Source organism: Dendrobates tinctorius, unplaced genomic scaffold (genome assembly GCF_039654945.1).
Source record: "Dendrobates tinctorius isolate UK_male_01 unplaced genomic scaffold, ASM3965494v1 ptg000139l, whole genome shotgun sequence".
Taxonomy (NCBI): domain Eukaryota; kingdom Metazoa; phylum Chordata; class Amphibia; order Anura; family Dendrobatidae; genus Dendrobates; species Dendrobates tinctorius.
Window position 1 is genome coordinate 9,690,813 of NW_027361807.1, and position 26,153 is coordinate 9,716,965.

Below are 26,153 nucleotides of genomic sequence, written 5' to 3' on the forward strand. Positions count from 1 at the left end.
GCAATGCGTGAACATGAGGAAAGAGAGATAGCGAATCAGAAATACTACGCTCCATTTCTAATTGGAGGTATTTGCTAATATTATCATTATTATACCTACTACATATTGGGATAGGATCTTGGAGAAAGGAATACCCTTTTAAGCAGAAAACATACTCAATTACACTGTTATTAAGACACCGTCTTAGTACTAGTATTATCATATAAAAGCCACTTGTGATATTTAAGTGTTCTTTTTATTTTAGAGAATTGTAATTGGTAAAATGTAGCATATACAAACACCATGTGATGCTTTTCTATTTACTGCAGTTTTGTGTTCACATGACAAGATATGTAAATATGATGCATGGTTTAACAACTCTATTTTGGACATTCTCCTTCGGAGATCATCTTCAGCTCAGCATTCCTGTAAAATTAAAGCAAAAGGAAAGTTTCAGCATCATATTTTTGAATACACTTTGGCGTTTCTATTGATCATATTTTTCGATGGAATATTTGACATGTATCTAAGGAGTTGATAGTAAGTAACTCCCATATACTAAATAGTACAAGGTATTCATAGCCTTTAAATATACTTAACCCCTTACAGACATTGGATGTACTGGACATCAAGTGTCAGTTCCCTGTCTTTGATGCAGACGCAGCTCCTGAGCCTGCTCCATTCCCGGCAGATGGCTGTGTTATTCAGCCAGCATCTGCCTCTATCAGATGTGGGTAGAACTCAACTCCACTTAAATGCCTCTGTCAATCTTTGACAGAGGTATTTAAATCACAAGGCCTGGGAGGTCTCACGTTTCAAGTGCCCATCGCCACCCTCCATGCAATGCGATTGCAAGGTGCCCTTCATTTGTCATGACAGATGGGGTTCTGCCAGACATAATGATACCCCTAAAAGAATTTCTTGTGGCTATTGTTCATAGAGGAGACTATTATTCTTACTATTTACAGCAATAACATGGTTTTTCTTCATATACTACAAGCCATAGGTCAATCGCAGATTCAAGTCTCCTAAGGGGATTACAAAAACTAGTAAAAATAAAAGAAACTGTTTTTAAAAATATGAAAAAAATGTATATAAAAGTTAAAATTACGCCTCTTTTCTCCCAATACAAATAGAGAAAAAAAACCCACACACATATTTGGAATCTCCACATCCATAAAAGTCCATTTTTTAAAGATTTAAAATAATTAACCTGATAGATAAATGCTGCAATGAGGGAAAAAAATAGAAACATTAAAATTGTAGTGTTATAGCAGCAACTAGATTGTAAAAAATGCAATAAAAACCAATCAAAACATATCTACTTAAAAATGGTATCAATAAAATCATCAGTTCACTACACAAAAAATAAGCCCCTATTCAGCTCCATCGACTAAAAAAAAATAAAATTTCATGAGTCTTGGAAGAAGGGGAGTTAAAAACCATAGAACAAAAATGGAAAATCACCATGTTGGGAATGCATTAACTGAACTAAAATTAAGTAAATTTGGCCTTCTCTTAAGAGGGATTTCTTGTGACCGACAGCAAAGAAACAAGCAGAATATGTCACAAATGTTTAGCCGGTGCCATCTGTGCATCTGTCAGAGATGACATCCGTGGAATCATGCATATCTCCCAGCTGGTACTAATACGTCAGTGATAAACAGACTGCTGCCTCCAATCGTCATGACAATTGCGCAATTGACTGACAAGTGGTGGACGAGGTTGCAGCTGTTTTCCCCACTAAGCCAGTAATTGGGGAATTCATAGTGAGCATATAGTATATACACCTCTGATTCCAATGCATGATATATATATATATATATATATATATATATACATATACATACTCTGTTATGTTCATGTTCAAACTCCACAAAAAAAAAAATATAGCAGCCACCACTAATTGTTTATACAGGTCGATTGAACACCCGTTAGCATATGGCTTCAAGAGTGCGGTTTATAGAGCAAGAGGAATTAAGCTATTAAATGTTATATATTTAATCCAAAAAGTAGCCAGTGTTTCTAAAAAATATACAGAAAATATTACAAAATGGACAAAACAATACAGTATAAACTATTACATAAAATAAAAAGGATAAACAGAAGAAATGTACTAAACCTTTGTAGCAGGGATGGATCTGGCTTTTTTGAAGGGGAGCTCTTGATTTTTGAGGGACAACAGACAGAACTACAGTAAACTGTATCTCCCAGGACTGACAAAGACTATAATTAGGTATTTGCTTTTATTAACTCAAGTCATGCCCACATATAGCCACACCAGGGGACTGATAACAGGGCTAGTCATCAGAAAATTATTAGATGTGGCTCAGTCTTTAGAAAATTATCTGATTCTGAAATTCCATGATACCTTCACCCCTGAGGGTCTCAGGTGGGAAATATTACTGTCATGTTTCCTATCATTATTTTACCTTTCTATAGAGAGAAAACATGGCAGGATAGCATAATCTATTTGCTCTTATTAACCTGAAAGGTGCTTTCTCAAGTACCAAGTGACGTAAGGCAATGAGTTACATTCCACTTTGTCTCAAATCCGAAAATATGACTTTCTAAACTGCCATGTCTATGGTGTTCATACAAAAATAATATTCATAATTTGTATTGGGAGCAAAGCAGCTGAATATAGTTTTCCTGTCAGTTCTGTGACACATGCAGTCAAGGGCCATAAATCTGTCACCTTCCGCATTCTTAGGCAAGTTGGGGATAGGACTCACATCTTAGATAACCCTCTTTAATTACCTGTTCACATGTTCACATCAGGTGGGGTCCCCTTCCACCAGGGTCATCTGGAGGTCATGCAGAAGACCACGGAAGAAGCTGCACGCAAAGCCCGCGTCAGGGGTGACTCTACTGCTCCACAGGTTATTATTATGCATGGTCAGATATATGTTTAACAGTGTGTGAACAGTGCTCAGTTTATTTGATTTATCCAGTCCAGCTGGGAAATTCACTTGATGTTGTTATCTACATAAATGCTTTCTTTGAAGGAGTTTTGCTTTCCTCATTAATAGTGTTAGGTACTATTGTCATTACACATTGTCATTTACACTTATATACTACAACGAATAAATCTATAAATCTGCATTTTTATGTGAGAATGTGCACTGCAGTATATCATTCTATATATCATCATTGAAATAAGGTAAAATATGTGAGAATATGCTCCATTCCTACTTATATTTGATAGAGTACTCACTTATGTTTCCAGACTACCTTACAGCCCCCTGCTCAGGTAATCTCTCAAACATAAGTGCTTTTATGTACAGTTGCACTCAAAAGTTTACATAGCCCGGAAGAATTTTTGCTTTCTTGGCCTTTTTTGTCAGAGAATATGAATGATAACACCAAAAGTTTTTCTCCATTCATGGTTAGTGGTTGGGTGAAGCCATTTAATGTAAAACTACAGTGTTTTTTTCTTTTTAAGTTATAATGACAACCTAAAACATCCAAATGACCCTGATTAAAAGTTTACATCCCGCGCATGCGCCGTCCCCGGATCGGCGGCCGTCTTTCCGGCGTCCATGCTCCCAGAGGCCACCGCAACATGGTGGCGGCCAGCAAGGGAAGTGCGGAGGCCTCCGGGCTGCGAAGAAATGCCGGCGGAGCCGCCGCCCCTGCACCGGAGCACAGCCCGCTGCCACCACCGCACCGCAGAGCACCGCCCGCTGCCACCACTGCAGAGCCCACCTGCCCCAGCACTGCTGCCCCAGCCCCAGCACTGCTGCCCCTGCCCCAGCACAGCTGCCCCTGCCCCAGCACAGCTGCCCCTGCCCCAGCAATGCTGCCCCAGCAATGCTGCCCCAGCACTGCTACACCTGCCCCAGCACAGCTGCCCCAGCACAACCAACCTGCCCCAGCACAGAGCCACCACCGCACGAGCCTGGACCACTGAATGACCCCTGTGACTACTTCTCCACCTGTGCCGGATCCCTTCCCAGGTAAGCTGAATTCGGACTGTAAGACGGACCCCCATTTGACACATTATTTTTTTTTTCCCTATTTTCCTACTGAAAATTGGGGTGCGTCTTATAGTCCAAAAAATACGGTATTTACTTATATAATTCCCATTAACTTATGAAAGAATTATTTTTTATTTGTCACATGGTGTCTTATTATTGATTCATTGCACTTGCGCACTTTCCATTTGTTATGTGCATTAGTATATTTTCATGTATGATATTTATTTAATATGTTATATATTTTTTATATATCTGAAATTGAGTCTTTGCTGACTCATCTGCCGCTCCATGCCCCTTACATCACACGTTTGAGATTTTGGTTTTATATATTTTTTAATAAAATATTTTTTTATACACATTTTCTTGTGTACATCATTTTTGGTATAGTTGTGTGCAATCATATTTTTATTATTAATAAAGTTATATTGTTTTCTAATTCAGTAGTGCTTGAAATATTTAACACAGCTTTTGTGAGAGTCTGTGTCTGAAGGCCCAGGTACCCCCGGACAAGTTCAATGTACCATCAAGAGCTTTAGCCGATCGGCAAAAACACATCCATGCCTCCTAGCTTCTAAACATGGCAAACATTGCCGGGGAGGGAGTATTGGGGGGGTAATGTTAGGATGCACGGGATAGATCCCAATCCTTGTCTGGTGCAGCGATCTCCCATTCAGGCTCGGCACAGCACCTCGCCCAAGCTCATGCTGCATGTGTAGTTGCTGCTGGCTCTCCAGCTAAGCCTATGGAGAGTACTGGTATATACTGTACGTGCAGTGTTGTGTTCTGGAGACTAAGTCCGGATTTCATCCTACTGAGCAAGTTCCTGATGTGGTGCCTTTTCATTGGTGCACGGCCATCAGCTGCTCTGGTGAGGTGGCAGCTTCTGATTGGTCCTATGGGAAGGTCCTGTCTGTCTGGACATTATTATTATTATTTATTTATATAGCACCATTAATTCTATGGTGCTGTACATGAGAAGGGGTTACATAAAAAGTTATAGATATCGTTAACAGTAAACAAATTTACAATGACAGACTGGTACAGAGGGAAGGGGACCCTGTCCTTGCGGACTTACATTCTACGGACATGAGCCTAGTGTATAAAAGGCTTTTAGAGGCGCACGCCGGTGCACTAGTATCATGCTTAATTGCTGTGTGTGTGTGTGTAGGTGGGACAGCTACCACCCTGTGTGCATGTGTGCCGCTAATAGCACTGAGAGCGTGTTTCTAGTCAGGCAGTGTAGGGTGGGAATTCCTGCTTGAACTTAGCAGCTGCACCGGGCGTCCTCAGGTGCGGGCTCAAAAGCCACTGTGTGTCAGTGCAGGTTCAATCACCAGCGTAGTGGGGGGTGAGTTATAGGGACCCCACTAGCATCTAGCCCTCTATGCTCCTGTGACCTTTAACAGGGCATAGCTTAGAGTGCTCTCAGTTTCTGCACTGCTCTGTGGAGTAACAGAGTCAGGCGCTTTGCACTGTGTTCACACCAAGTGACGTTTAGCTCGGTGTGTTTACGGTGCTTACTCGCAGCTATGCTCCACCATTGTTCTCTAGCTGCACTTTTGTCATCACCGCACGGTGGACCCCCGGTTGCAAACGCACCTTATTATAATTTATATTTGGTGCATTCTGCCAATCCTAACAGCTATTCAAACATTTTCATCAGATTATTAGATCTGAGTAGTACTTACTTTTTCTTAGAACCACATAAATTGCATTTGCTGGCATAGGTAACACCATCAGATCCACAGACTGGTTCGTAAACTAAAGCACAAACATTTCCAAATCCCCCACATTCATCCTGCAGTGATGAAAAATACAGAAAAAAAAATTGTAGCCATTATGTATGCATATAAAATTAATCAACTCCTTATAGACAATAAGATTGTCATGATCACGTGTGTCAGGACGCAGATGATGTTGCAAGGCGAACCCATAACACACGTGACCCTGGATACACCGCCTCCAGTGGGGCGAATTTAAATAATAAAGCGTGCAGGTGGATACGCCACCTCCACCTGGCGGATTTAGGTATTACACGCTATGCAAACATATCTGGAAACACCGCCTCCAGTAAGGCGCATAAAAATAATAAGGGGGGAACCTGGGTAACTATAACAATGGTGGGCCCTGCGGTAGGGAATGGGAAATTGGAGACATCCTGAGCTCCCCCGAGCCAGTGTCCCTGCACTCCTGACATTCCCTATGCCGGTTTCGCACCGGGCGCCGCACGCGTACCTCAACGCCCTTGCTCACCCTGACCCTAAACCCTCACTAGGGAATGGGTCCGTGCGGAGACTAATCCCACCACTGCACTAATAACACACATGAGGAAAGAGACAATACAGGGGAAACACCACTTAGCTTTGCTCTGTTGCGTGCGCTCCTAGCAACAGAGCCCACCACCTGTGTGCATCTTCTCCTCCACCCTGATCCATCACATAACTGGATCCGTCACCATCGTGCAGCCTGGGAGCAGAGTCCATCACCACTTGCAGCAGTCCAGTACACAGAGTCCCAAGATGAGTCCAGCCTCTGCCAAGAATCCAAGCATGCTCGAGTCCAGTTCTCAGCAACCAAGTAGAGCATGCTGAGTGCAACTCTCTTCCAAGTCGCCACTCCTCCAAGCCATGCCTGCACTTCCCGCCGACACCACAAACTGCGACTCCACCAAGCCATGCCAGTCCTTCCTGCAGACACCATTAGCTGGCACTCATCCTCTCTGGCTGACTGCGCAGGACTCCTATCCCGCTCCATCCTTCCACCAGGCTCTCCAACAACTCAGAAAGAAATGTCACCAGCGGTGAGTGAACCCCCTAAGCACACCTTTATAGGGAGTCACACCTGATCCCTAATTAAGTGAACATTAACCTAAACCTATGGTGCGATACCGCTAACCACCACCGGGGACAGTCAAAACACCTTTGAACTCAACCAAAGTAAAAAAAAGTTCACTTTGTGCTTTTAGTACCGCCAGATCCAACACTGGATCATGACAAAGATATTTATTTTCATGTATTTAATTTTTTTGCAACTTAGGCCAGGTTCACATAGCGTTAATGCAGTTCATTCAATGCATAGCATTGGCGGACTGCATTAACGCTACTCCCCTAACGTGATCACGTTATGTGATCCCGCTAGCACAGATGCTTCATGTGCGCTAGCAGTGACGGACCCTCGGACGTTGCAGACCGTGTCCGAGGGTCCGTCACAGAATGACGGCACATCACCAGTGCATGCCGATTATGACATGCATTAGCGATGTGCTCGTCTATAGCAGTCTATGGGTGTGTTAACACATCCGTTACATAGTGTTAATGCCGCTATGTAACAGATGCGTTAAACGCAGCCCACAATATCGATGTGAACTCAGCCTTAACTTAAGCAACTGCTTAAAGACGTTGTTCTGTCTTAAATGAAAAGTCTACCGTCACGGTGTGACTGCAGACTTTTGAATCCCCTAAGTGCACACAGTGTGCGCTGCAAGGATGTGCTGGTTTCTGAGCCTGGTATGGTGGTGATGTATGTGACATGCATACTCCCGGGCAGGAGCAGTCTAGTGCGAGCAGCCCCTCTCAATACAAGTGGGAAAGGCCATTCAGTGGGCACTACCATCTAAAGGGCATGGCCATCTAGTGGGCATGGCATTCACGCAATATACTTCTATTGAGTGAGATTCTGCCCAGGAGTATGCATATCATATATATCACCACCGATCCCAGCTCAGAAACCGGCAAATCCTTGCAGAGCGTAGTGCATGTGTTTGGGGAACTCAAAAGTCTGCAGTTGCACATAGTGACTGCAGACTTTTCATTTTAGTCCGGGCAACCTCTTTAGCCACTGGAAATATAATGGCTTAACTTCAAATTGACTGAATGGACACTAATCTTTTCTTGTGTATACAGTAATGACTTTAGTAACATATTGGAAAATCACAAAAATATTTTTTGTGAAGTTTTTTATGTTTTTTTCAACACGTAGTATGGTTTAAGTTTACCGCCATTCTACAAAAAAACTTGGGAAATTTGCTTTTATACATACTAAAATTATATACGTAGAAGAGATACGTTACCTTTCCCTGCACAGTGGCACTCCCAGGTGATGAAGAGGGAACTTCAGCCCACAACTAGAGTTGAGCGACTTTAGTTGGATCGGGTTTCATGAAACAAAATTCGTTTCAGATGAAACTGGTCTGACTAGGGCAAAAAAAGTCGGAGTTTCGCTCGAAACTCGACCCCAATGCAAGTCAATGGGGAATAAAAGTCAGCATTGAGTGGATGAATGTGAGTGGATGAATGTCATCCGCTCAATGCCGACTTTTATTTCCCATTGACTTGCATTGGGGTCGGGTTTCGGACGAAACTCAAACTTTTTTTGCCCTAGTCGGACCAGTTTCATCTAAAACGAATTTTGTTTCATGAAACCCGATCTGACTAAAGTCGCTCAACTCTACCCACAACATTCCCTTGAACAGTGAAGAGGAAGCAGCACTACACCAATGCTGCAGCCTCCACACTATCAAGATAAGTAAACTGTCCTGAATCAAGGTACTCTAGGTTTGGCATATCCTATTGTTTTTCTATCATTTTATTAAAGTAATGGGAATACATCTTTAATATATTTGACAATATCTCATAGCAATCTAATCACTAATTGTAGGGAGTGAGCTCAGGAGCTGAGCCTGCCCACTACAGAGCAGGTACTAGCTGTGTTATACTACTGATATCTCTGAGACACTAGTTCCAAATGCAACAGTTTAACTTGTTAGATGCCATTGTCTATTGTTTTTTGGAGAAGGGGGGATTTGGTCTGAAACATGAATAAATATTGGTTTTGTCTTTCAGAATATATTCACCAAAATTAATGTTTAGTAAAGTAGTAAAGCAAAAAAAAATACATTTCTATATACCGTATATACTCATGTATAAGCCGAGTGTTTCAGCAATTTTTTGTGTGCTGTAAACGCCCCCCTCTTAATATACACAAATCATTATCCCAGAAAGACGGTGGGGGAGGGGGAGCAGCAGGTCATAGAGGCAGGGGTTGGCGGGGAAGGGGAAGCGGCGGAGCAGCGGGTCACAGAGGCAGGAGCCAGCGGCTATGGCTAAAGCCTGTGCCGCTGATAAAGAGAAATGAATATTCATTTCTCTTATAGTGTGCACAGTTACAGCTGCTGGCTTGCAGCACACATCCTACTCACCTTCATGCGCGCCCTCACAGCATCTCATTCTGGTGGAGGCAGCTTCTGCTGCCGAGCGATAATGTGGCCCTGCTAATTAAGGTAATGAGTATGTACGCCTCTCCACTCCCATAGGCGTGGAGTGAATATTCATTGCTAGGCCACAAGAGCTGCCGGCGCCGGAACGAGATGTTCAGGAAGGTGAGTAGGATGTTTCCTTTTTTTTAATAGGAGTAGGAACCATGCATACAAGGATAGGGGATAAAGAGCCATGTGTACAAGGATAGGGGATAAGGAGCCATGCATACAAGGACAGCGACAGGGGAGCCATGCATACAAGGACAGTGACGGGGAGCCATGCATACAAGGACAGTGACGGGGGGCATGCATACAAGGACAGCGTCGGGGGTCATGCATACAAGGACAGCGACGGGGGGCATGCATACAAGGACAGGGATGAGGGGACAATCCATACCCAGCTTATACTCAAGTCAATAAGTTTACCCAGTGTTTTGAGGCAAAATTTGACTTATACCCGGGTCTGCTTATACTCAAGTATACATGGTATATAAACAAATTTAGTATCATAATAACCTTTCTGCCTCATAGAACAAAGTTACCAGGACACTTTTACTGCTAAATGATCATAAAAGGAAACCATAAAAAATGTGGAATTGCTGTTCTTTTTTTCCCATTCCACCCTCCTTGGAATTTTTTCTCACTTTCAGTTTATGATATGGTAATATAAATGGTGCCAGTCAAAATTACAACTCATCCCTCGAAAAACAAGCCCTCAACAGCTACAATCAGCTACAATACTCTGGCTCTGCTCTCATCATCATGGATTCGGCGTTGGATTACATAAAGTGACAGAGGGATTTGTGCAAGCTATCTTCCATGATGTTTAGAACAACCTTCCAGCCGCTTTCCTTCAAAAACTATACAAGTGTACCTAAAAGAATTGATGCTTAGATGCGGCTTTGAAGGGAAAGGGAGATCACATCACGCCAAATATTGATTTGATTTATATTTCTCTTTTGTTCAGTTAGTTTGCTCATTGTAAATTGATAAAAAGACACTATTAACACTTCTATTTTTAAAGCATTTTTCCACAGTTGCCTAAAACTACAGTATATATTTGACAGAAGAACAAAAATGTATGGCACTTGAAAGAGGAAGGGAGAAAACAAAAGGAAAAATAAAATTGCCCAGTCCTTAAAGGGTAAAGCACTAAAACACAATTTTTGCAGTAATAGGGGAATGAAACGCACTAATATTTACATTAAACAGTCAATTAAATACATCAAAATCGTCGGAGCACGCATTCTTTTCTCTCCATCTGAAAAAAGCTGTCCAATTATTCTGATCAGACTATGATCTGAGTTTGATCAGAGTGGCATAAGTTTTTCTTGGAGGTGGGGAGAAAAAAAAGTTTCTCCACCCTTCCCATTCTGGCAGTTTGTGAAACTCAAACCGTAACTCAGATACTCAGATGTTATCCGAGAACAATCCGATGTTTTTCTCGGACCCATAGACTTGTATTGCCGATTTTGACCTGACAATCGGATCAGAGTAGAAAACTTGCACAGCCCCATAGAATTTCATGGGTGTAAGTGCTATGCGTGAAAACCACAGATAGCACTTGTCCGATATAATTGGACATGTGCGTGAACCTTAAGATATATTAATCGCATTAAATTGCATTGAATTGCAAAACTGCAGGAATAACAGGAAAAATGTGGCAGCATTACTGTATAGCAGATCATTTTGGATTATCTACGTCACAAGCTCTATAATTTAGTGCCTGTAAAGCGAATGACATCTCCAAATGTGCACAAGGCACGAAGTGATATAATATATGATCAGACAGTGATAGCTATAATTTTTAACGATCTTAAATGGTTATTCCCAAAATCCCAAGTTATCCTCAATCTGTTCCAAAATCAAAGTTCTGGAACCCTGAAAACCTAGATCCGCAGCCCTGTCTTGAAAGGAGCAAAGGTGCTCAAGGTCCACTCCATTCATTGTTTATGGGACTGCAGGAGAAAGCCAAGCACTGTACTTGCTTATTTACAGCGGGTCCATTTACAATGAATAGATCAGAGACTAAGCATCCGATCCATTCAAGACAGAGCCGCAGAGCACTGAGACTCCTGGGGGTCCCAGTAATCTGATTCACCAGCCATCAGCAAGTTTACTCTTATACTATGGAAAAGGAAAAACGTGATTTTCAGAAAAAAAAAGTTAACACATTGTATACAATAAAAAAATACTAATAGAAAATATAATAATATATAAACCTTTGGTTGGCATTCTCCTTCGGATGCAAGATGTAGGCCAGTTTTACTGCAAATAAAAACAGGAAAATGGTGTTAATAATGGTGGTAATATTTCATTTAGTGTAAAATGCTGCAATGGTTTATTTGAGTGGTATATGCATTAGTATATGGAGACTCCAGTAACTATTTATTTGTACACTGTATACGTTATTAATATGAACATGGCTTGCAACTATTTTGAAGACTTTGCAGTCAGTGAATGGCTAATTCTTTGTCTACATCTAATCACAGAAACATACTGACCATGTGTTGCTCATACATGGTCATAGTCTGTTAAATGGGTATTATCTAGCTGTCACTTGAGCAGCTCACAGATCTGAAGTCTCCTTACTTACCAGTTGCTGGGGGAGAGGGGGATATACAATCCTCCTTGTATGACAGATCATGTCAGGAGCTCTATCCTGCTATACCAAATGAAAGGTCTGCAAGGGTTTGTTCTGAGACTACACTCAGATACATATAGAGAAAACAGGACCTTTGAACAATCACATGGCTCAAGAAATTGAACATTGTGATTAAAAAACCATGCTCTGAAATCTGCAATAGTTCTGGCCCAGGGGACTGTGATTATTCAGTACTGATAATTAGTGTTGAGCATTCCGATACCGCAAGTATCGGGTATCGGCCGATATTAGCGGTATCGGAATTCCGATACTTAATTCCGATACTTTTTTCATATCGGATTCCGGGATCGGAATCGGAATAGGAAGTTCCCATCATGCTATGAGCCTGCTTGCTTTGATTAAGCCAATGGGAATCCTCCGAAGTGTGGGCACATCCTGTTAGGCATGTAGGCATGTTAACTATTGGCATGGCTGTGATTGGCTGCCGAAATGATGTCATGATGCACTATAAAAGCCACCGCAGCCGCCATTTCTGGTCACTCTGCTGTGAATTCAGTTAGGGACAGGCTGCTGTAGAAGACTGTGAGGGACAGTTAGAAATAGCGATTCCACCAAACATCTAGTGCTTTACCCAGGCTACATAAACCACCACTGTAGCGTTCTTTGCCCTAGCAGCAGTGTTCACAGCTGTCTGCAAGGGCTGTGTGAGTGCAGCTCACGCTGTGGAGTGGGTCCTGCAGCCACGTCAGGCTGTAGGCCACCCAGTGTGATCACTGCTGCCTCATACATCTTTTATTTTTTGAGCTGCATTTTTTAAATAATTTCAATCTAGTGTGCTTCCATCCGTATCCATATACGTTGGTTGCAAACACTAGTAGTAGACAGCGGAGCCTTTCTGCAGCCTTTCAGTGCTAGTGTCCACTTTGCTGCACTGTTCACGGCTGTCTGAGAGGTCTCTGACTGTGTGTGAGTGCAGCTCACGCTGAGTAGTGTGTCCTGCAGCTACGTCTGGCTGTAGGACGCTCAGCGTGCGTCACTGCCTCACACATATTTTTATTTGAGTGCAGCTCATTTTTTCTTCTATTAGTGTGCATCCATCCGTCTCCATCTACGGTGGTTGCAAACACTATATAGGAGTACACAGCGGAGCCTTTCTGCAGCCTGTCAGTGCCAGTGCCCACTTAGCTGCACTGTTGACGGCTGTCTGAGAGGTCTCTGACTGTGTGTGAGTGCAGCTCACGCTGAGTAGAGTGTCCTGCAGCTACGTCTGGTTGTAGGACGCTCAACGTGCGTCACTGCCTCACACATATTTGTCTTTGAGTGCAGCTCATTTTTTCTTCTCCTATTAGTGTGCATCCATCCGTATCCATCAACATTGGTTGGTTGCAAACACTATATAGGAGTAGATAGAGGAGCCTTTTTTTCTGGCTTGTGCCCTGCCGGCGCAGCCAGATTAGTATTACCCAATTTTTTGGGAGCCTCATCTTTTGCATTGTAGGTTACCTGCCTGCATTGTAATAGCTCCAAAAAGTTGGTGATACTATCAGTTTCAATTCTTTGTTCTCATACTTTGAGTTTGTTTCAAACAAAGAAACCACATAAAAAGTTCACCAAACACTACATTTTGAACTTGTGTAGGCCACATCAGCTCCTATTAAAGTCTAGTCCACACACACACACTTCATAAAATTAGTGTTTCTTGTACCTGTAACCAGCTGTTCAGGAATAAGCACACTAAGGCCCCCCTTTGTACTTTTTTGCCTATCTTAAGCAGTCTTGCAAGATGAAGAAGGCAGGGAGTAAGGCGCGGGGGCGTGGGCGTGGGCGTGGAGTTTCAGCAGGGAGAGGACGTGGGGATTCTGGGCCTGCTGCGGGCACCAGTGGATCAGCATCCCCCAGTTTTAGCAGGCAACAGTCCTTTATGCGCAGCTTTGTAGGACCTCAACGTACCCCACTGCTGCGGGAGGAACAAATTGAAGCCGTTGTCGGATGGATGGCAGCTAACGCATCGACTTCAATTACTTCCGCATCCTCTCAGGGTCAGAGCACCGAAGAGCAACCATCTGTCTCTTCACCACCTGCCAAAGTGCCCAGGCAGTCAGAGAGACATGGACAGGAGCCATCACAGTCTCTACTTCTGTTCTCGGAATCTGTTGGCTTGGAAAGAGGGGGCCAGCCAAGCAGCATTCCTGAATGTGAAGAAGAGGGAGTATGCAGTGATGCGCAACTTCTTTGTCCCTCTGAATCTGAAGAGGCGAGTGGGCCAGTGCCTATGGTCAGCACACCTCAGTACGCATCAGATGATGACGAGACTCAGTTGCCACTTTCTGGTGCGTACGGTGCTGGCGAGACAACCCCGGAGAAGCAGCTGTTTGAAGAGGGGAGGGAAGATGATGAGGTCCTTGACCCATCATGGCGTGAGCAACAGGAAGGTGGTGGTAGCAGCTCTGAGGAAGAGATTCCCCTACCGGCCAAAACAGGAGGCAGAGGGAGGGGGAAGACTTGGTTGCCTGTACCCTCCACTTCGGCACCCGTTAGGAGCATTCCTCCTTCCAAAGGCAAACCGGGCGCTCACAAGAGTTGCAGTGCGTGGTCCTTTTTTGACACAGTTGCAGATGACATTTGCTTTGTCAAATGCAAGCTGTGTCATCAGAGAGTCAAAAGAGGGAGAAATGTCAGCAACCTCAATACCACAAATATGTGGAAACATGTGCGCACCAAGCACGAGTTGGAGTTGCAGAGACACCCTGAAGACGTAGGCCAACGTACAGCACCACCTACCACCTCTTCAGTTCGTGTTGGGCCCTCTTCCTCCAGCTCACACACTGCTGGTTCGGCTTCCTCACAGGATCGCCAAGGAAGAACCTCTGCCACTGTTGTCCGGAGACCCTGTCAGATTCCACCCATAACAGCACGTTCCCATCCATCACAGCCATCGGTAGCACAGGCATGGGATAAAAGGCGCCCTTACTCGGCAAACCATCCCCGAGCACAGTCTCTGAATGCTGGCATTGCCAAACTTCTGGCAGTTGAAATGCTGTCATTCAGGCTGGTGGACACTGACACCTTCCGGGACTTAATGGCATTGGCAGTCCCCCAATACAACGTGCCCAGCCGCTTTTATTTCAGCAGGCGAGCCGTCCCTGCCCTGCAGAAACATGTTGAGGGCAAAATAAAACATGCGCTACTAAACGCCGTTAGTAGCAAGGTCCACCTGACCACCGATGCGTGGACCAGTAACCATGGACAGGGACGATACCTTTCCCTCACTGCCCACTGGGTCAATGTTGTGGAGCCGGGTACGGATCTGGAAAGTGGCGCTGTACGTGTTCTTCCAACGCCACGGATTGCAGGACTCCAGTCTGTACACATAGACTCCTCCTCCTACTCAAGTTCCTCAGAAACAGCAGAGCAGGAGCCTGTTACGACCGATATGAGCACAGCCGTGGCCAAACGTCAACAGGCTGTACTCAAATTAATTTCTTTGGGGAATCGAAGCCACACAGCGCAGGAGCTCTGGAATGCTATCAAGCTGGAGAGCGATGTGTGGTTTGGGCCAGCGAATCTCCAGCCGGGCTTGGTAGTGTGTGACAATGGCCGAAATCTGGTGGCAGCTCTTGGCCTAGGCAACCTCACACACATCCCATGTCTGGCACATGTTCTTAACTTGGTCGTGCAGAGCTTTCTGAGGGACTATCCGGATCTTGATGCACTGTTACACAAGGTCCGCATAGAGTGCGCTCACTTGCGACGTTCCAGCACGGCAAGATCGCGCCTCGCTGCTCTGCAGCGACGATTTGGCCTTCCGGAACATCGCATCATATGTGACCTACCCACCTGGTGGAATTCAACGTTACATATGTTGGAGCGGTTGTGTGAGCAGCAGGCAGCAGTCATGGAGTACCAGCTGCATCAGGCGCAAACAAGTCGCACTGTGCGCCGTTCACACTTCAGCACCATTGAGTGGGCCTCTATGAAGGACATCTGCCTCGTTTTGCGTGCCTTCGATGAATCCACGCGGATGGCGAGTGCAGATGATGCACTAGTCAGCATGACTGTCCCCCTTATCTGCCTGCTTCAACAAACACTGCAAGCACTAAGGGATGAGGTTTCAGAAGAGGTGGAGGATGAGGAGTCCCAAATGCCATCTGCTTCTGGACAGTCTGCGCTACGTGTTTCCTCACAAAGGCCTAGGCAGGGGACACTTTGTGAGGAGGATGAGGAGGAGTCGATGGAGGAGGAAGACATCTCTCCAGAGGAGGGAGGTACACAAACCTCTACTCAGTATGTACAGCGAGGGTGGGGTGATGCAGAGCAGGTCGAGGTCACGCCTCAAACAGGGGACAGCGGTTCTTTGGCAGTTGGGAGTCTGCAGCACATGGTTGATTTCATGCTGCAGTGCCTGAGAAACGACCGCCGCATCGCCCACATTCTCGTCTCGGCTGATTATTGGGTGTACACCCTCCTAGATCCTCGCTACCGGGACAGCGTACAAAGGCTCATACCAACGTTGAACCGGGAGCGTAAAATGCGGGAGTACGAAGAGTCACTGGTGCAGTCCATAATGTTTTCCATTCCACCCGACAGCATTGTTGCTAGTGCTTTACAAAGCAGCTCTGTGCGTCAAGGCAGTGGAGGAAACTCTGCACAAAGAGGGAGCAGAGGCAGTGCCGCAGCACAAGGCAAGACCACTATGGCCCAAATGTGGCAAAGTTTTGTGTGTCCACCACAATTGTCTACACCATCAGCGACGCCTCGAGTCAGCAGGAGGCAACGCTTCCGTCAGATGGTGTCAGACTACATGTCTTGCCCTGTTGCTGTACTCCCAGATGGCTCTTCCCCCTTCAAGTTTTGGGTCTCTAAGCTGGATACATGGCCAGAGCTTAGCCAGTATGCATTGGAGGTGCTGGCTTGCCCTGCTGCCAGTGTATTATCGGAACGTGTCTTTAGTGCCGCAGGTGGTGTACTAACAGACCGTCGCACGCGACTATCTTCCGATAATGTTGACCGGCTGACTTTTCTGAAAATGAACAAGGCCTGGATCTCCAAAGACTTTGCCATTCCTCTTACAGACTAAATTAGTGGTTGGCAACTGTATCCAGGTCTGCTGGTGTGTTCATTTTTCTACCACCTGAACTATAATCCCTGTGCTTCAACACAGCCAGTTGTCGCTCAGATGTGTCGTCTGCACAGAGAAACACACTAGCTCCTGTGTTACTGGGGTTCAGTAATGCCAGCTGATCCCCTGCTGTGTGGACGGCAGAGTCACCAGCTCCATCAACATTCAAACCACTACTGATTTTTAACCGTGCCCAACTTAGGTCTCTGGCTCCACTGTCTCTACTATTTCCCCTGACCTCCAACCCCGCCATCTACATCTCTGAAGTGGCGTCAGCACAATCTACACTTGTTCCTGTGTTCCTGTGGCTCAGTCCCATCAGTTTATCCCCTGATGTGTGTCCGGCAAGGTCTCCTGCTCTGTCCACATTCCCATAACCAGTAGTGGGAATGAGGACAGAGCTGGCGAACTTGCCGGACAAACATCAGGGGATCAACTGATGGGACTGAGCACCAGTAACACAGGAACAAGTGTAGATTGTGCTGACGCCACTTCAGAGATGTAGCTGGCGGGGTTGGAGGCCAGGGTAAATAGTAGAGACAGTGGAGCCAGAGGCCTAAGTGGAGCATGGTTAGAATCAGTAGTAGTCCACAACCTCCATAAAAACCGATGCCCATTGGCCTCTGCATGCGGCATGCGTAATCCTGGGCTCCAACAGCGTCAGTTGGTGTTCAGAAGTGTCGTCTCCACAGAGCCAAACACATTCGTTCAAGTGTTAGTGGGGTTCAGCACTGCCAGCTGTTCCCCTGCTGTGGAGATGGCAAGTCTCCTGCTGCCTTCACCTGCCAAAATCCAGTAGGCCCCAGCCTGCTCCTCGCCTAATCCTGGGCTCCAACAGCGTCAGTTGGTGTTCAGAAGTGTCGTCTCCACAGAGCCAAACACATTCGTTCAAGTGTTAGTGGGGTTCAGCACTGTCAGCTGTTCCCCTGCTGTGGAGATGGCAAGTCTCCTGCTGCATTCACCTGCCAAAATCCAGTAGGCCCCAGCCTGCTCCTCGCCTAATCCTGGGCTCCAACAGCGTCAGTTGGTGTTCAGAAGTGTCGTCTCCACAGAGCCAAACACATTCGTTCAAGTGTTAGTGGGGTTCAGCACTGTCAGCTGATCCCCTGCTGTGGAGATGGCAAGTCTCCTGCTGCTTTCACCTGCCAAAATCCAGTAGGCCCCAGCCTGCTCCTCGCCTAATCCTGGGCTCCAACAGCGTCAGTTGGTGTTCAGAAGTGTCGTCTCCACAGAGCCAAACACATTCGTTCAAGTGTTAGTGGGGTTCAGCACTGTCAGCTGTTCCCCTGCTGTGGAGATGGCAAGTCTCCTGCTGCCTTCACCTGCCAAAATCCAGTAGGCCCCAGCCTGCTCCTCGCCTAATCCTGGGCTCCAACAGCGTCAGTTGGTGTTCAGAAGTGTCGTCTCCACAGAGCCAAACACATTCGTTCAAGTGTTAGTGGGGTTCAGCACTGTCAGCTGTTCCCCTGCTGTGGAGATGGCAAGTCTCCTGCTGCATTCACCTGCCAAAATCCAGTAGGCCCCAGCCTGCTCCTCGCCTAATCCTGGGCTCCAACAGCGTCAGTTGGTGTTCAGAAGTGTCGTCTCCACAGAGCCAAACACATTCGTTCAAGTGTTAGTGGGGTTCAGCACTGTCAGCTGATCCCCTGCTGTGGAGATGGCAAGTCTCCTGCTGCATTCACCTGCCAAAATCCAGTAGGCCCCAGCCTGCTCCTCGCCTAATCCTGGGCTCCAACAGCGTCAGTTGGTGTTCAGAAGTGTCGTCTCCACAGAGCCAAACACATTCGTTCAAGTGTTAGTGGGGTTCAGCACTGTCAGCTGTTCCCCTGCTGTGGAGATGGCAAGTCTCCTGCTGCCTTCACCTGCCAAAATCCAGTAGGCCCCAGCCTGCTCCTCGCCTAATCCTGGGCTCCAACAGCGTCAGTTGGTGTTCAGAAGTGTCGTCTCCACAGAGCCAAACACATTCGTTCAAGTGTTAGTGGGGTTCAGCACTGTCAGCTGTTCCCCTGCTGTGGAGATGGCAAGTCTCCTGCTGCATTCACCTGCCAAAATCCAGTAGGCCCCAGCCTGCTCCTCGCCTAATCCTGGGCTCCAACAGCGTCAGTTGGTGTTCAGAAGTGTCGTCTCCACAGAGCCAAACACATTCGTTCAAGTGTTAGTGGGGTTCAGCACTGTCAGCTGATCCCCTGCTGTGGAGATGGCAAGTCTCCTGCTGCATTCACCTGCCAAAATCCAGTAGGCCCCAGCCTGCTCCTCGCCTAATCCTGGGCTCCAACAGCGTCAGTTGGTGTTCAGAAGTGTCGTCTCCACAGAGCCAAACACATTCGTTCAAGTGTTAGTGGGGTTCAGCACTGCCAGCTGTTCCCCTGCTGTGGAGATGGCAGTCTCTCCTGCTGTCTCCGCATTACAAAGACAGTAGGCCTCTGCCTACACCCTCCTATTTCCTGGGCTTCAACACAGCCAGTTGTAGCTCGGAAGTGCCGTCCACACGGAAAGAGACACTTGCTCCCGTGTCTCAGTGGGGTTCAGTAACGTCAGCTGATCCCCTGCTGTGTGGATGGCAGTCTCTCCTGCTGTCACCTCATTCAAAATACAGTAGGCCTCTGCCTACACCATCCTATTTCCTGGGCTTCAACACAGCCAGTTGTAGTTCGGAAGTGCCGTCCACACGGAAAGAGACACTTGCTCCCGTGTCTCAGTGGGGTTCAGTAACGTCAGCTGATCCCCTGCTGTGTGGATGGCAGTCTCTCCTGCTGTCACCTCATTCAAAATACAGTAGGCCTCTGCCTACACCATCCTATTTCCTGGGCTTCAACACAGCCAGTTGTAGTTCGGAAGTGCCGTCCACACGGAAAGAGACACTTGCTCCCGTGTCTCAGTGGGGTTCAGTAACGTCAGCTGATCCCCTGCTGTGTGGATGGCAGTCTCTCCTGCTGTCACCTCTTTCAAAATACAGTAGGCCTCTGCCTACACCCTCCTATTTCCTGGGCTTCAACACAGCCAGTTGTAGTTCGGAAGTGCCGTCCACACGGAAAGAGACACTTGCTCCCGTGTCTCAGTGGGGTTCAGTAACGTCAGCTGATCCCCTGCTGTGTGGATGGCAGTCTCTCCTGCTGTCACCTCATTCAAAATACAGTAGGCCTCTGCCTACACCCTCCTATTTCCTGGGCTTCAACACAGCCAGTTGTAGTTCGGAAGTGCCGTCCACACGGAAAGAGACACTTGCTCCCGTGTCTCAGTGGGGTTCAGTAACGTCAGCTGATCCCCTGCTGTGTGGATGGCAGTCTCACCTGCTGTCACCTCATTCAAAATACAGTAGGCCTCTGCCTACACCCTCCTATTTCCTGGGCTTCAACACAGCCAGTTGTAATTCGGAAGTGCCGTCCACACGGAAAGAGACACTTGCTCCCGTGTCTCAGTGGGGTTCAGTAACGTCAGCTGATCCCCTGCTTTGTGGATGGCAGTCTCTCCTGCTGTCACCTCATTCAAAATACAGTAGGCCTCTGCCTACACCCTCCTATTTCCTGGGCTTCAACACAGCCAGTTGTAGTTCGGAAGTGCCGTCCACACGGAAAGAGACACTTGCTCCCGTGTCTCAGTGGGGTTCAGTAACTTCAGCTGATCCCCTGCTTTGTGGATGGCAGTCTCTCCTGCTGTCACCTCATTCAAAATACAGTAGGCCTCTGCCTACACCCTCCTATTTCCTGGGCTTCAACACAGCCAGTTGTAGTTCGGAAGTGCCGTCAACACGGAAAGAGACACTTGCTCCCGTGTCTCAGTGGGGTTCAGTAACGTCAGCTGATCCCATTATGGGAATGTGGACAGAGCAGGCGACATTGCCGGACACACATCAGGGGATTAACTGACCGGTCTGAACACCTGTAACACAGGAACAAGTGTGGATTGTGCAGACGCCACTTCGGAGCTGTAACTGGCGGGGTTGGAGGACAGGGGAAATACGAAAATCAGTGAAGCCACAGGCCTAAGTGGAGCTTGGTTCAAATTAGTAGTCTACAACCGATCTTAAAATTTCTTCAATGCAGCCTCAGCCTGCTCCGTGCTTGTCCCTGGGCTTCAACACAGCCAGTTGTTGCTCGGAAGTGCCGTCTTCACAGAGTAAAACACTAGCTCCTGTGTTTGTGGGGTTCAGTAACGTCAGCTGTTCCCCTGCTGTTTTGATGGCAATCTGTCCTGCTGCCTCCCAATTGACAGCACATCAGGCCTCAGCCTGCTAAGTGCTTGTCCTGGGCTCCAACATCGCCAGTTGCTGCTCATAACTGACTTTGGCACGGGTACTCCCTCCTGCCCAGCTTGGTTCCAGCCCTGCCTGCTGTTTCCGGGAAGTGTCAATGTCAGTTTGCCACCCCAAGTTGCCATGTCGTGTTGCGGTTGGGTTAGCCGAGGCTAGGGTGCCAGCAGTTTAGGTGCTTCCTATGTGGACTGCGGGTTCTGGTAAGAAAGGCTTGTTCCATAGTGCCAGTAGGACAAGCACCCCCTGTAGGACTGTGTGATTCGGTAACTGCGGCCAGCTTGCGGCATGCCAACTTTGCTTTTCAGGGGTAACTTCTGATACCCCTCCGTGTTCCAGCACCGTCAGCTGGTTCTCGTCAGAGCCGGCAACGTCTGCTGGTCCTTGGTAGTGCTTTGTAGCACAGGTACCTCCTGCTTAGTAACCGGGTTCCAGCACCGTCAGCTGGTCCTCGGTTGTGCCATTGGCTCTTATTCATTCTGCTGCCCCTCCGGGTGCCAGCACTGTCAGCTGGTCCTCGCTATTTCCATTTGCTCTTGCAGCTTATGCTACCCCTCCGGGTTCCTGCACCGTCAGCTGGTTCTCGGCAGAGCCTTTGGCCTAGGTGCCTCCATCTCGGTATCCGAGTTCCGGCAACGTCTGCTGGTCCTTGGTAGTGCTTTGTAGCACAGGTACCTCCTGCTTAGTAACCGGGTTCCAGCACCGTCAGCTGGTCCTTGGTTGTGCCATTGGCTCTTATTCCTTCTGCTGCCCCTCCGGGTGCCAGCACTGTCAGCTGGTCCTCGCTATTTCCATTTGCTCTTGCAGCTTATGCTACCCCTCCGGGTTCCAGCACCGTCAGCTGGTTCTCGTCAGAGCCTTTGGCCTAGGTGTCTCCATCTCGGTATCCGAGTTCCGGCAACGTCTGCTGGTCCTTGGTAGTGCTTTGTAGCACAGGTACCTCCTGCTTAGTAACCGGGTTCCAGCACCGTCAGCTGGTCCTTGGTTGTGCCATTGGCTCTTATTCCTTCTGCTGCCCCTCCGGGTGCCAGCACTGTCAGCTGGTCCTCGCTATTTCCATTTGCTCTTGCAGCTTATGCTACCCCTCCGGGTTCCAGCACCGTCAGCTGGTTCTCGTCAGAGCCTTTGGCCTAGGTGCCTCCATCTCGGTATCCGAGTTCCGGCAACGTCTGCTGGTCCTTGGTAGTGCTTTGTAGCACAGGTACCTCCTGCTTAGTAACCGGGTTCCAGCACCGTCAGCTGGTCCTCGGTAGTGCCATTGGCTCTTGTTCCTTCTGCTGCCCCTCCCGGTGCCAGTACCGTCAGCTGGTTCAAGAGGACAAAGAACAGGAAGACAACCACCAAGATGCAGAACAACAAGAGAGAGAAGACCAAGAAGCATAAAAAAAACAAAGCAGAAGAACATTAAGCATAAGACTAATACTCTGAGCAAATGATATTATCTTATTTATAAGCAGAAGAAGACTAAGCAGTGTATGGGGGTGAGTCCGTTCCTCCTCGTGGTGCCCCTGGAAAAGGCCTGCTGCTGCAGGCCAAACTGAACGCGGACAAATCCTGTTGTAAATCTTTTGTGACAGGCAGAACGGAAGGTGTAAACTTCTAACTTTTCCAGATAACAACTACAGGAATGCCTGACACAAACAAGAATATGATGAAGAAGAATAGGAAGAAGATGAAGAAGTTGAATATGTAGAATAATAATTGTTGAATAAGAAGAATATGAAGAATGTAAGAAAAGGAAGAAGAAGAAGAAGAATGTAAAAAAAGGAAGTAGAAGAATTTAAAAAAGGAAGAAGAAGAAGAATGTAAAAAAAGGAATAAGAAGAAGAATGTAAAAAAAGGAAGAAGAAGAATGTAAAAAAAGGAAGTAGAAGAATGTAAAAAAAGGAGGAAGAAGAAGAAGAAGAATGTAAAAAAAGGAATAAGAAGAAGAAGAAGGTAAAAAAAAGGAAGAAGAATAAGAAAGAAGAAGAAAGAAGAAGAAGACATACATGTCTGGCAAAATATAAATGAGGCTAACATAGTCAATATCTTTGTAACTCCTAACATCTTTAAAAAAAAAGTTTAATTCCTGCTATTCCATTTGATTGGGCTAAACCTCTATGGCTTTAATGTCTCCTCCACCTCCCACAATACATTCTACATTATTCTTAGTTGTTTTTCTTCATGTAGAATTAACCTACAAGGAAAGAAAGGTTTTTTTTTAATTCCGATATTTTGGCCCCATTGACTTGCATTGGTTCCCGGTATCGGAATCGGCGATACCGATACTTTTTTTTAAGATCGGCCGATCCATTCCGATCCGATATTTTCAAGTATCGGCTGGTATCGCTCAACTCTACTGATAATTGCAACTCAGTCAGGATTTGAGGGAGAGGAAGGTGAGTATATGACAGCTCTTTAAAAATCAACAGGCTGGAGAAAGCTGACTGGGATCTTAGAAGTTAACTCATATCTGATGACTGATCTCCTGGGAAAACAGCTGTACACTATGTAAGATAAAAGCTATAACTAATCAAAAAGTTGCTATCTACAAATATCTCAAGGGCTGTCACATTGTAGAAAGATCATCTTTATTCTCATTTGCACAAGGAAAGACTAGAAGCAATGGGATAAAACAGAATGGGAGGAGACACAGATTAGATATTAGAAAAAACTTTTTGACAGTTAGAGTGATCAATGAGTGGAACAGGCTGCCACGAGAGGTGGTGAGTTCTAATTCAATGGAAGTCTTCAAACAGAGGCTGGACAGACATCTGTCTGGGATGATTTAGCGAATCCTGCTTTGAGCAGGGGGTTGGACCAGATGGCCCAGGAGATCCCTTCCAACTCTACAATTCTATGATTCTATGATTCTATGCTTATTTCTCTACTATCTTACTAAATAAAGCAAAATAATAATATGCGAATACCTCTTCAAATAAAACAGAGCCATCTTTTCTTATGAGTGTTAGACTAGAGATGAATGAACCCAAACCTATAGATAACAACACTCCATAGGTTGCAGGAGAGAATAGCTGGCATCATGGGAACCACAATGGATTACATCAGAGCTGCTAGGATATTTTTTAATAATAAATGGGCAAACCTTTTATTTTTAAATATGGGGCTAGTAATGAGGGTGTCTAATAGACGCTTTTCAATTACTAACCTCTGTGGTTGATGCTATCTAACAATACACAGCTGACATCAACCCCAAAAATTATTTCCCCAATTTCCAACACACCAAGGCATTTGTGAAGAGCCCAGGCTAAGCACCAGAATTGGTGCATCAAATGGATGGATGTCATTTAGCGATGGCTGATTGTTATGCCAGGTGGTCATTGCAGCCAATGTCACGCGAGCCTCAGCAGACCCAGCACCGACATAGCTGGAATGGCACTGGTAAGGGAGGGGAATATACAGTATACTGTTTTTATTTTACAGTGGGAAACACAGTATTTAAGAAAGGATTGTGTCACGATCCATTTTTGGATCTGTGTCAGAGTCTGGACTCTCTTATATAAACCTTTTTCCTTTCTGGCCCTCGGGGGTTAATATTGGTTTTTACCATGGTGGCCGCTGGTGTTACTACAAGTTTAGTGAGTCTGCTGGTGGGCTTTCCCTCCCAATGGCTGCTGGTGTTACTACAACTTTAGTCAGTCTGCTGGTGGGTTTTTCTCCCGGTGGCCGCTGGTGTTACTGCATTTCATTAATTATCTATGCAGGAGGGTGCCCCTCCCACCTCCCTTTATAAGGCCATCTGGTGCTGCAGCTCTCTGTTTTTAATACAGGTCATTTGGAAGCCAACCGTTCAGAAGAGACAAGCTATCTTGAGCAGTGGTGTTTGCAGCAGATCTGGAGAAGTGGTTTTCCTGCTGGAAGCTGTGTTCGGGTGCCTTACTCTGCGGTCCAGTGCATGACTGCAGAGCAAGCTAAGTGTTGTTTGTTTTTCCCTGTCTGTTATTTTCCTTGGTGTTTTATTAGTACAGCAGTGGGACCAGTGTCCACACTTGCTAGTTCCCTAGTAAGGGATAGGTGCAGGGCAAGTGAGGGACTGAGGTATCCTGGTCAGCGACAGGTTGAAAGAACCTATATAGCGAAAGTGAGGAGAGTTCAGGGCACTTCCATAGGAGAGTGCAGGAGGTGTCCATTTCCCTGTTCCCTATTTGCAGAGCCCACCGTTGTAATTGTGTCCCCGGGGTCTCCTTGTTTGTCTTTGTTGGTTTTGTGACCGACCGATTGTTGGGTCGCATCATGCAGGGCCAGTCGCCCCGTGACAGATTGTCTGAGCAGTGGACAACACCATTTAGCTTTGATAGACTATCATATTTTACAGAATTGGCAATGATTGTTATGATACTTCTAAGACTCACCTTTTCTTAGCATTGCAGAATGTGCATTTGTTGGGATAGGTGACAGCATCAGATCCACAGACTGGTGTATAGTCAAAAGTACAAAACTCTCTCATTCCTTCACATTCATCCTGAATTGGCCGATATACAAGAGAAAATAAGTGAGATGTATTGAGATGTAAAGCACTGAAAACACAGATGGTCTCAAAAAGTAAAAATTTGAAAAGCAAAAGATGTAAGTGTACAGGGAACCTATCATCAACAAGTTTCTTGAGCAAGCAGATGTAGTTTAGGATACGGTAGTCTAAAACATTTTGAAAGGTACCTATTGGGTTATGGTCCACGATGAATATTTGGTAAGTTTTTGATGTAATAGATTTTTTGCAGCATTTCTGCACCTATTAGGTAAATTAGGTTACCCACATGGTTTTCATTGCATTTTTATCGCGTTTTTGACATTGTGGATTTTGTCTCATTCTTGGTATTTCATGTTTGAAATAAAGCTGCTTTGTGTGTGATACATCCTGGATTTTCCTTTGCCTAAGCTTTATTGGAACAGCCATTTGTGGATAATATGTGTTTTTAATTTGTTTTTTAACTTTGGTAGCTCCCTTGATTGCCCTCACAAAGAAG

At 46.0% G+C, this 26,153-nt stretch overlaps 1 protein-coding gene across 1 annotated transcript in view; it reads right to left on the reverse strand.

Moving 5' to 3' along the window:
- Positions 1 to 213: 213 nt before the first annotated feature.
- LOC141048945 (ovomucoid-like) overlaps positions 214 to 26,153 on the reverse strand; it is a 70,344-nt gene continuing 44,404 nt past the window's right edge. Inside the window, exons 9-12 of the mRNA XM_073545005.1 lie at positions 25,542 to 25,651; positions 11,436 to 11,481; positions 5,648 to 5,757; positions 214 to 405 (exon numbers count right to left, since the gene is read on the reverse strand). Coding sequence (XP_073401106.1) covers positions 360 to 405; positions 5,648 to 5,757; positions 11,436 to 11,481; positions 25,542 to 25,651 — 312 coding nt within the window. The 3' untranslated portion in view covers positions 214 to 359. The remainder of the gene's footprint in view (positions 406 to 5,647; positions 5,758 to 11,435; positions 11,482 to 25,541; positions 25,652 to 26,153) is intronic.